Source organism: Rhipicephalus microplus, chromosome 4 (genome assembly GCF_043290135.1).
Source record: "Rhipicephalus microplus isolate Deutch F79 chromosome 4, USDA_Rmic, whole genome shotgun sequence".
NCBI classification, from domain to species: domain Eukaryota; kingdom Metazoa; phylum Arthropoda; class Arachnida; order Ixodida; family Ixodidae; genus Rhipicephalus; species Rhipicephalus microplus.
The window spans coordinates 59409438-59426940 of NC_134703.1; the positions used below are offsets into that span (position 1 = coordinate 59409438).

Here is a 17503-nt window from a genome sequence, read left to right on the forward strand (position 1 = left end):
CCACAGCAAAAGTTACATTAATGTAAATGAGTTCATTAATGAACAGAAGCTTGTTAACTTCTTATTGACATCAGGGAAAGCTGTAAACCACCGCTATTTCCTATACTTCATTTTGAGAAACAGCAAAACCTGCACGTATTTTGAGATATTAATTGTCTGATTTTAATGGGGATATTGAAACTGAGCGCGGCGGGTGCTTTCAGCTTCGATATCATCATTAGACCATGTAATAAATCAAGGTGAGCCCGTGTTGTGTAGGCGTCGAAGCATTTCAATATAGGCACATTTCTCAAACATGCATGCTTCGCATTTATTCTGAACTTGCACATTGTGAACATGTGTATAAGATTCGCATCAATTGATTACCACGGTGCTGGGGCACCTGCCCTTTTCTTAGATTGATCTCTGCAATGCCGAATATTCGAGCATTTGTTTTTGCTAGTTTTGGTCATTAAGCCATCGTAAGCGCTCACAGCGCCATCCACTTCGTAGTGGGCAGGCGCTTGACCCCGCCCACATCACCTTCGAAGATTATTCGAGAAGGTGCTTTCGCGTGCCGGTATTTGTGCCTACTGTTAGATAAGATGGCTAGCGAAGTTCAAAGAGCGCAGCTAGCAAGTGAAACAGAAGACACCATCTTTGGTAAAATTGTGAGAGGTGACATACCTACCCAGTTTATTTACGAAGATGACAAGGTAAGTAGATGTCCAAACTTCTGACATGTGGCTTTGGAGGTCTCTTTAGTGGGGTCCCGCTACGAGAGCCCTGCAAGCAATAAGTAGTTGCTCACAATGTTCGATATGCGGGTCACTGGTGAAAAATGCACTGCTGCAAACCTGTTTTTGGCAGTAGGCCACGCAATCACCTTGTATGTGTAGCATTTGACCGGTGTCTTGCTACCTAAGCCTAACGCCAACCTATCAGATCGGTTGGCTGCCTGTTTGTATCATGTCGCAGTTTATGACCACAGATCGCGTAGATTGTAGCCGTGACCTTTAGCGGCGTATAGTAGCAATGCTATCGTGCCACAAGATGTTCGCATGTGGACATCGGTTTGCCGCATTACTTTTGTTCGCTAGGTCAATAGTAAACAACTTGTAAATCCACAGGTGGCCTTTCCGAAGTTATTTGGGTGTTTAGAATGGGCATCGGGTAAATTGAGTAAGTTTTGCGCCCCCCGAAACTACACCCTGCTTGCGTTCTCTTGCATACCGGCTTAATTTCTTATGCACGCCGGCCATATGGTGACTGTTGCAACTTTCGCGATTTTTGCATGCTGTATCAGCCTTGACTGCATCGTTAAATAAAAGAATGCTTTTGTTCGTTTTCTTTTCTCGCTGTTGTTAAACTGCAAGTGTTTCTGCGCTTAGCGACTGCCCGTTTCCGTAGTGCGCGGTAAACGCGCTTTAAATGAGGATATTTATCCTGAAATTGATTTTTTTTTTTTTTCAGTGTGTAGCTTTCCACGATATCAACCCCCAGGCCCCTGTGCATTTTTTGGTGATCCCAAGGAAGCCGATTCCGCAGCTTTCCAAGGCAACAGAGGATGATAAGGCTGTAAGTTACACTATACACTGTGGTAAAAAAGGTGCTCTTTAAATGACCCTAAGCACACCTGTCTGCAAAATTAGCTGGTGACTACGTTCAGTACTTAGCTCGGGAATCTGTTGGGCATTGAGTTTGTTATTACGGCAGAGTACTTGGCTGCTAAGTGTGAGAATGGACAACTGTGATGTGAAGAAGCCTGTTATGAAGTGCTGTTTTTGGCCCAACTGCCTCTTATAAACGCTACAGCGTTAACTTTGTGGTGCACGCAACTCTGCTGTTGGCGGGAAACAGTTTTATTGAAAAAAAAAAAAAAACAACTTTTGCAGAAAGTTATTTTCTCACAAGAAACAAAAAATTGGCAATCTTAGTTCAAAAGATATGAGGTGGTCAGCTGAAGTGACCTGTAGGAAGCGTCTACAGGTCACTTTTGGTGAAAAGTCGCAAAGTGGTGCTCCTTCCCCGCAGGAGCAAAGTGGGATTGTGTGTAGCGCACATTCATGTCACTCTTGTGGCACTTTGCCGTGTCACCCACAGGCAGGCAGATATTAGTGCCTTTTTCCCTCTTCCTCTAAAAATCGCTATATATATATATATATATATATATATATATATATATATATATATATATATATATATATATATATATATATATATATATATATATATATATATATATATACACACACACACACACACACACATTCTTGAGGACGGTTGTATATATATCTTGCAAAACAGCTCTGTTAAAACAATATAAAATATACCATCACCCTTCTAAGGGCCTTCATGCATGCTGGTCACCGCAGGTCATCAACTTCAGTGTCTTGATGCTAAGTATACAGGTAGAGTACAGCTTTTCGGTTTTAGATTTCTTGGTATTGGCAACTTCGATGGCATGATGACTGACTATTGTCAACATAATAATGGCAATACGAGTACACTCGCTATGAGCACTTCGTTCGTGTTGGCAGACTAAAGGTGATCTGGACAACATGTAATGTCGATAGTAGAAATCGTACAATTCAGGAAAGTTCCAACTTCGACTATATATATTGTGAGGTTCTGACGGCGGTTGGCCAGGAATGCCTAAGAGACGATACTGAGGCACAAAAGAACAAGTCTTTACTCATCCAAGCCTTAGCCACGATGATGATAATGATATCTTCTTGCTGATGGTGCTCAACGATGTGTCAGCGGCCGCTCGGTGCAAGCTGCTAGCGTGCCATTGTTCATCGTTCGCTTCTGTGGTCGGCGTGCCCGCATCTGTCGCTCCCATATGTGTCGCCAGCCTGCTAAGACCCTTCATGCACTGTGGTCACCCCAGGTTTACCACCAACTTCTTTGACATGGTGCTCTGTACTAACTGAGTACAGCTCGTCAGTTCTAAACTCCTTAGTGCTAGCAACTCATTGAACATGCTCTCCTATACTATCAACGTAATAGGAACAGCACATACTAAATATAAAATATATCGCCTACACTATCTAGCGCCTGGAGATTGATAGCAGCCGGTAGAAAGCAAACGTAGCATGCCACATTGAAGCCCAAACAAGGTGGCGTCAGTTTTGTCAGATTGTCAAAAGCTTCAAAAAAATTTGCCATTGAAAATCCAACGCGCTGGGCTGACTTGTTAGAAGGTGAAAAAAAAAAAAATGAAGAAAAGGTGGTTGCCTGAGAAGACCACCTTGCTGCAAAGAGTTGGAGCTCATTTTGCAGCAATTTGGTGTGGGTGTTGACATTCTTGATTGTGTGCAAAAAATCTTATTTGTGATCAAAATATTTGCACAATGCAAGACTATGAAAAATTGAGAAAGATGCAAATAAAAGATATTAAAATCTTTGGTTAAACTGAGAACTGAACCTAAGGCTGTCTGCATGGCAAGCACGAGTTCTACTGCAGAGCCACGCTATTGCTTAAAACTGCTTCAGAAAGGAACTGTATGAATTTCGTGAGAAGGCATCTTCTTAACGCGTGTAATATTGCATGGAAGAAGCATGAAATGACGCCAGGCAGGAAAACATGTGAATTGCACAGCAAGTGAGTGTTCTAAAGGCCCATCCATTACCAAGTGCTCATATTGAATCGTCAGCTGCAAAAGCATTAACAAAATGAGCTGTTGCGGCAGTCATGAGCTTCGTTGAGGTAGTCACTGAGAGCTGAAGGCAGGCTAGCAAATGGGAAGGCGATGTGCACGGGGCCTGATTACTCCTTTGTGTTCTACTCTTGAAGGTGACACTGAAGTGTCCTTCAAGTTTTTGCAGATGCTCTAGGCACTCGCTATAAGCGACAGGTACTCATCGAATTACGACTTGAAGTATCTGATTTGATTTTATCATTTGATTACTCATTTGATCTTATTTAATTACTTGTGCAAATAGTACTTGAAGTCTGTGCTACTATGTTTCATTTAACAATTGTTGAAACTATGCAAGAAGTTCGGTCGGCAACATGTATCGCTCCACACACTTGTAGTTAACATTCATTGTTTTAAATGTTCGTGCAAGCAAAGTACGAGCCCACACATGCGGTGTCACAACTGGCAGCAAATAATATACCAGAACCAAAAAAACGATGAACTACAAGAGGTTTTCATGGCAGGGAAGCTACGTGGCACTTGCATGGTAGGGAAGCTACGAGACCATAAAAACAAAATTTTTTTTTAACATCTCTCCACACGTTAATACATGTCTCCGTTTATTCTGCAATGCTTTTGGTACCCTGCAAAAAAAAAAAAAAATGATACTTTCTTCTTGGTTGCCAAGCCACTCTGTGGGACTTTAAAGCAAGTTCAACGAAACAGACCTCATTTCTTGAGGTGTTCGTTTAAATTGGGAAATTCGTTTAATTGGGGGCCAGGTCAGCACGGTCCAACTGTTCGAAAACCACAATTTTAAATGTAAGCCTGGGCAACACAAGACCTGTGAACTGGGGTGTTGTCGTGCAGGAGGGGGACACCTCTTGTCACTAATCCTCAGCATTTTTCCACAACGGCTTTACGCAGTTCTTGAAGAATGTTGTCATAGTATTTGCTTGTAACCGTCCGGCTGTTTTCATGATACTAAATGAGAGGATCCCCTGTGCATTCCAGAAAGCTATTACCATCACTTTCATTCATGGGTACTTAGTTGTGAACTTTTTCCGTGAAGTAGACCCCAGATGCCTCCATCGCATGGACTGGTGTTCAGTTTCTGTGTCCCAGTGGAACAGCTATGCCTCATTCCCGGTCACAAAGGCAGGAGTGAAAATATTTTGGGACGCCTGAATATAAATGAAAGTTCCCTTGATGAATATACACTGCATTGCCCACCTTGCACTGAGAGCTATCATAGTACCCATCACAATGAGACCTCGAACATAACAAAGACATGGTGAATGATAGTGAAAGCACTGCCATAATAAATGTGCAATTCTTCATTGACTTCAGACATCTTGATTTGGCAATTGTTTATGATGAGGCTCTCTGCATAAGCTGTATTGTACAAATTAGTTGAAGTGTTTGGCCACCCTGACAGTGTGCCGTTTTCCATGTGTACACAGCCATGTTTGAACAAATTGAACCATCAAGTCACTGTAGCATATGATGCACCTTCACTGCCACGCATATTTACTGCACTACCGTGGATTTAATTGGCAGAACTTCCTTCTTTGCACAAAAATTTGATAGTGCTCCAGCTCATGAGCTTGAACCTGGCAAGATGCCTTGTTTGACTGAATGATTCAGATTAAATAACAAACTGCAACACTTGATATTCAGGCCTTACTAGGCTGCAGACATGGCCGGCAAAAAAGGTTTAGAGATATCGCTGTCGCATATTTAGTTGCAGCCTAGTTGCAAAGCTTTTCGATCTGTCCTCGTGGGACATCATATTCATAGAAGTATAGCAGTTTGTTTTTTTCTAAGGCACAAAAGCATTTATGCATTAGGCACAAATGCATTTAGTTCAAGAAGTCTTCCCAACCTCTCTGTCTTCCTCTATGTGATGCATAGTATACCGCGCCTACAACTAAAAACATTTTGCTAAAAAAAAACGTTGCTATTTTCTTGGTTGTTAGCTTTGCAGGAATTTATAACTTCGTTTAATTTAACCCGTGAATATTCTTTGGGTCGACAACTACTGCGTTAATTCATGCTTGCTTGCATTTTTGTCCATGCCCTGACTATTGGTCAGCCATTTGTGACTTGTCTCAGGAAGATGTGCAAAATATCTATGTGTTGATAGTATTAATGAGATACTATCACGCTCAACTGAAGACCTATGTCGAACTCGATGCTCAGTTGGTGGAGCATAAGATGCTTTATTCAGCTCGCATGTTCGCTCCCTGCCCACAGCAAGTTATCTTTTCGTCCACTTCTTTTTTTTTTTCATTCACATTAAAATTACTCCTAATAACATTCCCTGTACTTTCCTTGGCATTATTATCTGTTAGATCTCATTAATGTTGTGTCTAACTAAGAAAACAGGTCCTTGAATGTACACTTCCTTAATGCATTCATAATGAATTATAGTTTTATTTATCGTACTCTGCTTGTGCTGTTGCCTCAAAGACTTGATAAGGTACCATACTGAAGGTGAAAGTAGTGAAGCATTTATTGTGACTACGCTTTTCTAGTTTGTTCACGTTAAATGCCAAACCATACAAAATTTATTGTTGACTGAACTCATATTGTGCCGATTGTAAATACAACTGAAGTGAACTCTTTCAGGATGCGGGTTGGTAGTGGCATAGCCGTCTTTTTAGTAGCCTTTAAACAGAGGATGCGGGCACTTGGTGGTTCTCGCTTTTATGCACGATTCAAACACGCTGCTCCCATAACGTTTGAGTAAAACATTATTTTTGAGGAAATACCAAAGAACTGTTCTAAGACATGTCCTCTTGATGCATAACAGGCAGGAAGTACTTATGACGGGTTTATTTTGGTGCTTCTTATTGTGAAAATTAGTTTTATTCTGGATTTGTGTGACACTTTCTATTTATTCAAACAGTAGTGTGCACAAAGGCTTCTTCGTCCCAACTTTATCTGAAACTCGTCTTATGACAACTAAAGTTCACTTGTAGTTGGTCTTCAATTCAACAACTATGTCAAGTATCAAATGTGTGCTTTTAGGTTGTTTTTTTCCTCAATACTGTTGTTTGTGTGTATTCATGTCTTTTCCTTTGTCCTGTCCACTTTTCTAGCTTCTAGGCCACATTTTGTTCGTGGCGCAGCAAGTGGCCAAGGAACAAAAACTGGACAAGGGTTTCCGCATTGTGATCAACGACGGTCCTCAGGGTTGCCAGTCCGTCTATCATGTCCACATTCACGTTCTCGGTGGACGTCAGCTTGGCTGGCCTCCAGGCTAACTAGCGTCCATTTCCCGCATGAAACCATGCATAATTTTCAGGCTACTTATTTCTTTGGTGTGTTCAACTACTTTGCTATAACTTGTGGTGAAAGTCTGCACCTGTGTTCAAGGCCCCGGTTTGCAAGTTTGAGTATCAATAAACAAATTGACTGTTTGAGCACCTCTTGCTACTGTTGATTATATTTTGCATGCTAGCACAAAGGTTGCGAATCAAAAGCACAGCCAGAACAGCAAGCACTTCATGGCTGGTGGAAACTGTTGTGAACTTACATTTCTGAGCATTCATATGCAAAATATTGTGGTTAAAATGGGTGAGATGTTCAATTTTTGTCAATTGCACGAATCTGAAGACGACAGATAATGAGGCATGGGAAGGTTTATGTTTTGAGTATAAATCGTAGATGAGGGGAAAAAAATTCGAGGAAAAAGTTGAATGTTGCTTGTATAAGCTTATATGTTGTTCAGATGGCCTCGGTGCATTTTTTTGTGTACGTATAAAGTTTACCTAAAAAGCTTTCGTTTTTGTGTGCTGGGCACACACCGAGCTTTTCTGTTTTAGATCTTGCAGAACAGTTAAGGAACTATTAGGTAAATGTAAATGTCACTTTTTTTTTTTTTTTCAAATTGTTCCAGCCTACATAGAATAACTTGATATGAACAATGTCATTCGCTTTATTGTAAGCTTTTCGGGATGCATTATTGTGTGGCACCTTCTGAAAAGGCATCTCAGGGTGCTAACATGCATCATGAAACGGGAGAGGTTTAATTAATGCACATTAATCCCGTAATATACCCCTTTCAAAGATCTTGGTAAGTACACACAAAAACCGTTTCAGATTCGGCACTCTTGGTTTCTAGTAACTCGTCATTCAATGATAAAATCTTTGCTGAGCCAGTGAGCTTGAAGAACGAGAATTATTCCTTCCATTGGTATGAAATTGCCCTATAGATTATCGGGTGTACTATGCTTGATCACTGCTAGCGGTTGTGAATATCTGCATAGGAGAGTGAGCAAGCGAACATATTAAACCAACGGTACTTGAAGTGACAGGTAGCGGGGAGGCACCGCAATTTCGCTCTTAACGAAGTTCAAAACGCCAGTTTCACAAGGGGCGCCAGATGCGGATTTCAATTTGTCCTTCGAAGGCGGCATAGTGCCTGGAAAGGAGGGGTGAAGTCATGCAGTAACTTGACGTGCCGAGATGGCTCTGATTGCTTGCCTGTCAAGCCACGGCGGCATCGCGCGACGCGAACAACAACAAAAAAAAGAAAATGCGACGCGGCGGCAGCAGATGCGAGCTATACGCCACATCCGCCGGAAACTCGCCGTCCCCTCCGCCTTTTCCCCTCTCCCGGGGCAGCACATCGATCCCGCTTCAAGCCCGCTTGTCAGTTGGGGCCAACATGGCGGTGGACTTCACGGCCATTTTCAAAATCCTCGTCCTGGGAGACAGCAATGTGGGCAAGACGTGCATCGTTCACCGATTCTGTGACGAGCGCTTCTACGACACCTACATATCCACGATCGGTGAGTCTCCCGTCGTGCGCGCGGTGTCCCCAATTTTTTTTTTTTTTTCTGCCCTGTAAATTGGTCTTCTCCCGAGAGCTTTCGAGTTGTGTGGAGAAAGCCCGGAGATAGGGTCGACGACTCGGAACCGCATTTCCGCCTTTCGGGGTGCGCCTATTTTCGCTTCGCAGTGCACCGGTTTAATTTAGACCCAAAGCCTCCCGCTGAAGTAGCTCTGCGACGGCTCAAACCGAACCTGTTGAGCTGGGTTCGCGTTTTGCACGCAAAACATCTGTGTTCGCGGCGAAAGCTTGTGGCTATCGCACGCGGAGCTTTTAAAACGCTTCGGAGGTGACGCTTGTAATAAATCTCGGCGTCGGATACTGATTAAGTCGGCCCCGGATTAACGAGACGAAACACAGATGTGGAGAACGGTCCGTTACTCTTTGCCGTGCTAGCTGTGTAAAGAATACAATGCGGACGATGAGTCATCGCTGGGCCGGCGCCGTTCGAAACGGTGTACGTGTGGACAACCGATAGAGCGGTGCACCGCGCGGCATTTCGGCAAAGGTCCGGTGCGCATCGGGGAATTCCCCCCTCTCCGTTTTGTAGAACCACATTGATTTCCACCGTACCTTCGCTTTTCTTCGTGTCGAAGTCCGTTTGATCGCTTTGGACGGTCCGTGTGTAGATAATTGCGTGCAACTGTGCACTTGACTTACCTCACGAACTGTCCAGCTGTTCTTCTTGCGGCGCTTGGAGGCGGGTCTTCCAAGGTCGTAGCTGTTGTTGAACGTGAAGTTTTTATATCCTCCAATCGTAGTAGAGGCGAGACGACTTAGGTCGCGCGGTAATGCCATTATATTGCTGCTGCGCGTGGGAAGGAACCATTTTGTTCTGAACAGCGCTTGCTTGCGACAGTAACCCGGCCGTGTCAATGTTCGGCCGCTGTTTGGGTGAATTAAGCAACGATACGCAAAGGTTGCGCAGCGCGCGCCAATTAAAAGCATTCGCTGCATTCTATGGAAACATCTGTTCGTTTGACTTACTCGGCTGGCAGTTTGTCCATTGTTGTTGAGTCTAGAAGGCGCTATGCGCTTGTTACACATATGTCGAAGGGATTACGTATTTTGTCTAAAGGTTGACAAGACATATATTCGTCTGTTTTGGTGCAGTACAATAAGTCAGGTTGTGCTTTTGCCTATTAGTAGGTAACCTGTCTGAAGCGTAGCCAGTTTTTGTTTTGTTTTTAGGGGGGGGGGGGGGCATGCTTGACATGTATGTGTTCGTGCGCGTGTGCTTGTACACATGCGAAGTAGAAAAAATCAGGTGACGGTCGATGTCAACCCCCTCCATCTCCCTGGATACGCCGCAGATATACATTCACATTGGACGAAGGGAATAGTTTCAAATATGCTAAATTGTGACTGCATGTAGTTTAGTATTCCGGATATGAATGTGAACGCTCCGACCAGAAACTCGTCAGCCACAATCGACACGCCCATCGGTGCTAAAACAGATCTTGTAGCTGAATAAAAGGAACGCGCTACTGTACTCATAATGGTGATATGACACTTCGAGAAATCCCTATTCGCAGCTGCGCTGTATGTTGCGTGCACGTCAGATGAATTGGTTCGACGTTATATGCCTTCTACACAGATATGGACTGAAGCCATCTGTCATTTGATAGATTTGTAAGTTGGGAACTTGAAGATTTTGAGCACATTGTCAGAAAGGCTAGTTATACACTTAACACATGGCTAACTTCACAGATGAGTGATGCCATCATTTCATTGCAGTATGGCCGAGGCCGTTGCCAGAATTTTTTATTTTTTTAGCCGGGGGTTGGGGGGTCAACTCTCCTTTATGTCAATATGGGCTTTTGGAGGTGGGTGTATATATACACTTATTAAATAGAAAAAAAAACAAGGTAGGAAAGTGCCACCCCTCTTCCCCTCGCTTGTTTGTTACGCCATTGCAGCGTAATATGTACCCTGTTAAGCATTTGTGTAAATGGATTTCATGAGCTCTGTGGCTTGTGTGCGCGTTGCTTCATAAGCATAAGAATTGATTGATTGATCGATCGATTGATTTAGCGCTTTGTCTCCCATGTGTCTGACATTAACAAACAATTCACCGTAGCGGTGGTACGATACGACCGGACACCGTGGATAGTCGTGGTATTGTGTTGAAAAATTTGTTGTCTGTCGTCACGGTCTACCTTAATTTCATCACGGAAACGGGCCTGCTAGGCCAACTAACCCAAACAATCGCCGTCTCACAAACACAGGAAAAAGAGGCCGCATTACTTTAAAAAAAAAATGAAAGTACAGAGGACACATAGCGTGAGAGAACCGAATGTGACCGCGCACCGCGAGCTTTGTCTAGCGACCCGCAGCTGCAATGTGATCGGTGTGTGTGCGCGTGTATCGGCGTGCGTGTGTGCGTGAGTGCGCGCTGGGGTATTATACACCTAAAGAAACCGACAAGTGACCAAAGAGAAGGCCGAACATACACAAATCGGGCTCTATCTCGCTAGCGCAGACAAAACGTGTTTCTGACACCGGAGTCGAACTAAACAAACAATGCGCTCGTCTGCGAAGTCCCACGGCAACGATGCCGCAGCAGCTGCAAGCCGGGTATCGTGCTGACAGCATTCTGTTTCCTCGGTTCCCTCGCGATGGCTCACGCGTTTCTCACCTCGATTCTCTTATTTTATTTATTTATTTCGTTTCTTCGTGCGTTTCTTCTCTCTTCCATTCTCCAAATGAAACCTGAGGTGTGACGTGACTTGGCGCGTCATTTTCTAGCGCGCGGTTAAGTGAGGAACGGACGGAATCAGGTTAAATGAGTAACAAATCGTTATCGCACATAGCTTCCTCATTTAGCTTACTTGTTCGATTCGCTTCGTATAAAATGCCGAGGCGGCAACGTCTTAAACGACATATTTCCCGGAAACCGATAGTACAAAGAGACATATATACAAGAAGGCAAATAACTTGGCGAAGAATTGTCGAGGAGCTCTGCCAGAGTCATGGTCGCTGAACAAAGGAGGCGACTTGAATTGACAGAACGTGATGGGTTGTCGTCGTTTACGTTGTTAGCGTACATCCTTCTCTTCTTTTCTGCACCGAATTCGATTCCCTTCCTTCTATTTGAACCAGCTCGGAGAATTAAAGAAGCTTACGCGCGAATGACGTCGTCGTTGACACCATTGAGGCTTTCACTTCGAGGAAGCTGTCAGGATCACTTCGCGCACATGATAACGGTGAAACTGCATGCACGAAATTAAGTTTCGATGATCGAAGTGGAAGGAAAAGGAAATCAAGTGAAACTAACCCGTGTGGGTACAGTGGAGTTCGTTTGCTGACCCGCAGTTCAATGGTTCGATACCGGCCGTGCAGTTCGATTGATGTGCAATAGCAGGCGCCCTTGTACTGCGTGATGTCGGCGCACATTAAAGGACACCGGGTGATCGCGAATTTCCGGAGCTCTTCGTTACTACGTGCCTGATAATCGTACCATGTTCTAGAAAGTGAAAACGCGTATCACTGCTCATTTTGTCGCAATGTATAACAACGAACCGACTGCATCAACCTACGTTATACAACATCAGCCAGTCATTTAGCCCACTTATGGCGGCACTGGCGCGAAATGCTCACGACACTGTCAAAATTTCGCCATATTGTCACATTTCTGTAGTGGCGGTATTTTAAGCCAATCAGAGTATCAGCTTCCTGGACTAATCAGACTTAACTAGAGGACTAATTTGTCAACATGACAGCACTCGGCATCGCCCGGAATAACAGCACAGACTGTGATCGACTGCTGACTCGAAGATCGCAGCAACGAATCCCGGCCGCGTTTTCGATTGAAGTGAAAATACTTTAGGTTCGCGTGCTTAAATAAATGTGAACGTTAACGAACGTGCACCAGCGCACGCACGTCGAAATTTCCGGAACCCTTCATTACTGCGTTCCTCGTGATCATATAGTGTTTTTTGGGACGCTAAACATCAATAGTTATAATCTATTGACCCGCCACGGTGGTCTAGCGGCTAAGGCACTTGGCTACTGACCGGCAGGTCGCGGGATCGAATCCCGGCCGCGCCGGCCGCATTTTCGACAGAGGCGAAAATACTTGAGGCCCGTTTGCTTAGATTTAGGTGCACGTTGAGAAACCCCAGGTGGTCGAAATTTCCAGAGCTCTCCATTACGGCGTCTCTCATAATCATATGGTGGTTTTGGGACATTAAAACCCACCAATTATTATATTATATAACTCTAATATATTATAGCAACCTATAGATTCTCCATGTGTAAGCCAACAGTGATTATTTAGTCAGATTTATCATCAGAAATAATTGATTCGACACTACCCATTGGTGACATTGGCTATCATCTATGGCCAACACTGGACGATGCTTATAATGCCTGTTGTAGACGAGTCAATACGGCAGGCCAAAGTAAACCACCGCTCGCCTTTCACAAGTCGCGTATCTGAGCTAAGATGGGATAATCTAACATGAACGGGGGGGAAAACGTTATCGTTCTTATTAAATTGCTCGTTGTTTAATATAAACGATGATTGTCACAGGTATCGCCACTCACGTGGCACCCATTGGCAGCTATTGATATTGGTTCTTGGCAGAACGTGTTTACGGTTGGCTAAATGGGGATATAGTAAGAGGGCGCGCCTCCTGCGACTTGTCCTTTATCGGCAGACATATGCCGTGGGGCATTCTATTCGCTGCACAAAACACCGTGGAAGCACAGACGGCCTTTAAATTTAAAGGAAGCAGCAAAACAATGGAGAAGGAGAAAACCGCGAAGTCGGCGAACACACGCAGCCGGCGCTTAAGCCGAACAATAAAATCACATCTGTGATGGTTAATCAAAGCCGCGCAGTGAGCGCCCTACGTGATTTTTTTAGTGAACACAAATCTAATGAACTGTCTTTAGTTCATACAATACCTTGCCGCTATTTTTGCGTACTCTATCAGCAATGTGATGATCCCGATATATATGTGAATTATTTGTGATACGCTTTGTGAATTATTTTGTGTGATCTGTAAAACTTCACCAATTACCTCCCTTACTCAATGCCCTGTAAAGGGCCTGTAAGGATTTTTCAATAAATAAATAAATAAATAAATAAATAAACTGGACTATGACCATACATACTGTGCTCATTTATGCATTATAAGCCCTATAATGTATATAGTACGTACACAGTGCCTTCGATTAGTTTTTTTTTTTCTGTTTTATTCTTAATTTTTCTTGTTTGTGTGTTTATCCCGTACATTACTGCCGTGATGTTGGGATAACCGGCTCTAGCGTATAGCCTACCTTCCCATATTCTGCCAAATATAAATAAAAAAAACGAAGGTTGTGAGAAAAAAAATTGATTGTTCTGGGGGCAAGTTTCTAGGAACGCGCACAACTAAAGATCTCTAATAGCTCGTACAACAGTTGAAGCTAGAAAGTAAAGCGCGTTCTGATTAAATTGGGCGGAGGCTGTGGTTTCTATGGCCCCAAGCTGTGCATGATTTTTGGCAATCAGACATCGGCTGCACTGTACTGCCGACCGTTATTTCACCATTATTTATTCTGAATGACGATGTGATATCATATCATTTCAAAGGCGCTTATCTGTAATTCCGCAACCTGTACGCGCAATATATATTATTGCTCACAGTTAATTTTGGTATCTTTCACTGTTGCCTTCAAGTGGCGCAAAAATAATCGATAATAATAATAATAATAACAATAATAATGTAAAGAAACATAAGAGATAAGTGGGAATTAAGTTTAGCAGGATGTTGATTATGGCAACGAACTATGCGATCCCAGTTAACTTCCTGTACAGAAGCGCGCCGCAAAAGCGACAGAAATGGAAGACAAAATGCTCAATAAAAGCAACGCTGTCGTGGGTTTGTAAGAGCTCGCCCAGCGAGCGAATCAAGAGAGCTGACGCGATGCTGGCGTAAGCACTGCTAAACGCTGATAAAACAAATCTTCCCCGCGAGCCCGGTCCGGGAAGTTTCCTTGGTTAGCCCAATTCATTAAATGAAGTACCCCCAGCATGTGCGCGCCTCACTTGGCGTACTTATTTCCTTCATTCTTTCCCGCTTATTTGTACCCCCTTTTTTTATCCCTCTTTTTATTTACTCATTGTTCCTTCTCCTGAACTGCGCACCAAAGCACCTTTTGAGCTTAGCTTTAATATTTTTTTATGGGCGAAAGCCATTGCTCCATCTTTGTTTTCGTAGCATGCTTGCGTACTGTATGCATACATAATAGAAAGTATTTGCTGGATACCCCAAGCTACCTGCGTACGTGTGCTCTCGCGTTCCTTTATATTCTCCACAGGTGCAGCTGGGAACACAAAGCAACGCAAGAACGTGTGTACGCATGCAACTTGGTGTACCAGCACTCACTAATACTCTCTAATATTACGCGATGTATTACTGGCGGAGCCAGAGGGATGAAGGGGCAAGTTTGGACGCCCTCTCCCAACCCCTCTTCGAAATTTTTTGATTTTGCATCTGTATATACTAGTACGCGTGCAGACGCACGCACGAACATACGTTAAGTATAGTTGAGCCCCCACTCCAACCCAGCTCCTCAAAAACAATTTCTGGCTGCGCCGTGGCAGTAGTGTCCGCTCTTTCCCAGTCTGCAGTCGCTAGCCACCGAGCCTAATTGTGAATAGACAGACCCACATTAATTCCTCTTTTGCCTGACGAGTAATAAACGAGGAGTAAACGCCTGCAGATAACAATTAAGGTGCCGTTGATTCGAAGCTGATTTTATTAAAAACGTGAGATGTCTCATTAAGCACTGAGTTCGCGTTTGATGACTTTGTAAAAACAGGGACTTGTTAGAAGATGCGTAAGTGATCACCTTATACAATCTTGCCTTTTCTTTCGGGGATTCTCGCAGGGCCTCGGGGTAAAGATGACGTGTATTTCACGCATTCATTTACAGTGTCGGCGGGTCAGCCTGTGCGAAACAGCTCTGATGAAGAAGTAGCATCAAATTAGGCCTCATATTTACTACCTATGGGGCACTATTTGCATTTCTACGTTTTTTACAGTCCTATTTTATATCCCAAAATATTATTTATTTATTTACTTACATATTTATTTTTACAGGAAAGTTGGATTTATATACTGGAAATAACGCCACTAGTAGATCGTTACGACGATCATCTCTCGTATGATCATTTCGTGCTCTGTTCATGAGTATTCATTCTGCTCAATAAGAAAAGGGTAAAAAAGTTGGGAGAATTCGTTCAATCGGGAAAATGAAGCGAAAATTGGCTTTTACGTTCGGGACGCACTGATTTCATTCATTCACTTTCTCTATTTTTTTCTTTTTTTATTTATTTATTCATTTTCCGTCGCATTGCGCGATGCTCCCTCCAAACCGTTTTCTTCCTCCATGCCTGGAATTGGACCTTTAATCAACGTACCCAGTAGCAGCACAGAACTTCAGTTTGCTACAGGCAGCCCCGTTGTGGTGGTCTAGCGGCTAAAGTACTTGGCTGCCGACCCGTGAACGCGGGATCGAAACCGTCTGCGGCGGCTGCATTTTCGATGCAGGTGGAAACGCTGTAGGCTCGTGTGCTCAGATTTGGGTGCACGTAAAATAACCCCAGGTAATAGAAATTTCCGGAGCCCTCCACTACGGCGTTTCTCATAGTCATATCGTAATTTTTGGACAATAAACCCCGCATATCAATCAATCAATCATTTTGCCACAGGAAACAACGACTGCAATTCTTTTCAATGGGAAATGGCAATGCGAATTGACAAGTCAGTGCGATAAAAAATTGGGGGACCCTTATGCTGCGTCTTTAAGAGTTGAAAGCGACAGCGATATTCTGTTCCTATTGTGCGTACTTCTGGCATCTTTTCGAATCTGCTGTGCACCCGCTATGTGACCTTAAGGGTACAATAATGTGTGTGCCCTTTGTAGTGGGCGACTTGTTTCAAACTGTTCTGACGCCCAATATCAATGCACGCTTGTACCGCGCATTATTACGGCCATATTTCATGTTGTATTGTGAAGTATGTATGCAGGATGCGTGTGTTTGTAAAGTGTAAAAGTTACTTTCACTGCGTTTCCAAGCCGATCGAGTTATTTTCACTTCATTCAAAAGCGGAGGCGTGGCTGTGTGGTAGAACACCTGACTTCCCCGCAAACGACCCGGATTCGATCTCCACTAAGAACCAGAATATTTTATTTAAATCTCTCTCGATTTTTCGGTCGCGCAAAGATAATGATCTTTTGCTAAAATTACAACGGCATCGACTGCGTAATTTCTGCAAAACGAGTTCTTTTACGCTATCGCGTTAGAAGATCAGATTGTCATATCGTAAACGTCTGATCACCGGCAAACCCATGATCAAGATAGCATCAGTTATTGGAAAATGGCGCACACGAATACGCATGTGACCAGTGCTCTTTTGAGGGGAGCTTTTCTTTGCGCTCGTGAGCGCCAAGGATGATGCTGAAGGTATGTCGTAATAATAGACTGGCCTTAATCGGTCCCAGTCCTGTTGTTACACCAGACAGTTGCACTCACCTGAAATGTTGTTACCAGTTTGCAATAAACTTCCTTGTCTCTCTTGGCGAGGGGCCTTTGGCCCCTAGCGGCGTCCTCGGCCCGTCGAGTTTTTCTCGAAGGACGCTAAAATCTGTGAGTTATAAAATCTTTTTTTTTTAAATGAGGATACTTTACTGCACACTTTTCGCGCCCGCTTGAAAAAAAAAAACACGGCATATCCACGGAGTACATGATGATGAGTGGGGTGAAGCGTCCGTCCGTGCATCTGTCTGTCTGTCAGTCCGTCCTTCGAGTGAACACGGGTAAACAAAGATTACCCATGGCTAACACGCGAGATAATTCAGTTGAAACGAAAACTGAAACGGCGACGTCGCACAAAGGGAGATAAAAACGAAATCGTTGGTATCATTGGCACTATGCGTGACAAAGTACGTGAAGCGAAATCACGATTTTACGATGTAACCTTGCCAAATTTTATGGAGGATGACCCTCAAAAATTTTGGCGCTACCTGTCAGAAGATAGACAAA

The 17503-nt window shown here is 43.6% G+C and overlaps 2 protein-coding genes and 1 long non-coding RNA gene across 4 annotated transcripts in view; 2 read left to right on the top strand and 1 right to left on the bottom strand.

Annotated features, from left to right (window-relative positions):
- Positions 1–560: 560 nt before the first annotated feature.
- On the top strand, positions 561–7054 carry LOC119172019 (histidine triad nucleotide binding protein 1). The gene is made up of 3 exons (XM_037422984.2): positions 561–695; positions 1453–1557; positions 6728–7054. Exons 1-3 carry the CDS (start codon positions 585–587, stop codon positions 6890–6892), a joined length of 381 nt encoding a protein of 126 aa, XP_037278881.1. The 5' UTR covers positions 561–584; the 3' UTR covers positions 6893–7054.
- Positions 563–17107, bottom strand: LOC142814285 (uncharacterized). Its single transcript, XR_012894899.1, has 2 exons — positions 16994–17107; positions 563–765 (listed from the first exon to the last, which is right to left on the bottom strand). It is a non-coding gene; the product is annotated as an uncharacterized LOC142814285 (long non-coding RNA).
- The window catches only part of RabX4 (RAS oncogene family member RabX4), a 150574-nt gene continuing 141305 nt past the window's right edge, over positions 8235–17503 (top strand). Inside the window, exon 1 of one of the 2 annotated variants that reach the window (XM_075892826.1) lies at positions 8235–8422. In XM_075892826.1, coding sequence (XP_075748941.1) covers positions 8299–8422 — 124 coding nt within the window. In that variant the 5' untranslated portion in view covers positions 8235–8298. The remainder of the gene's footprint in view (positions 8423–17503) is intronic. The other variant, XM_075892825.1, reaches the window with a different exon arrangement.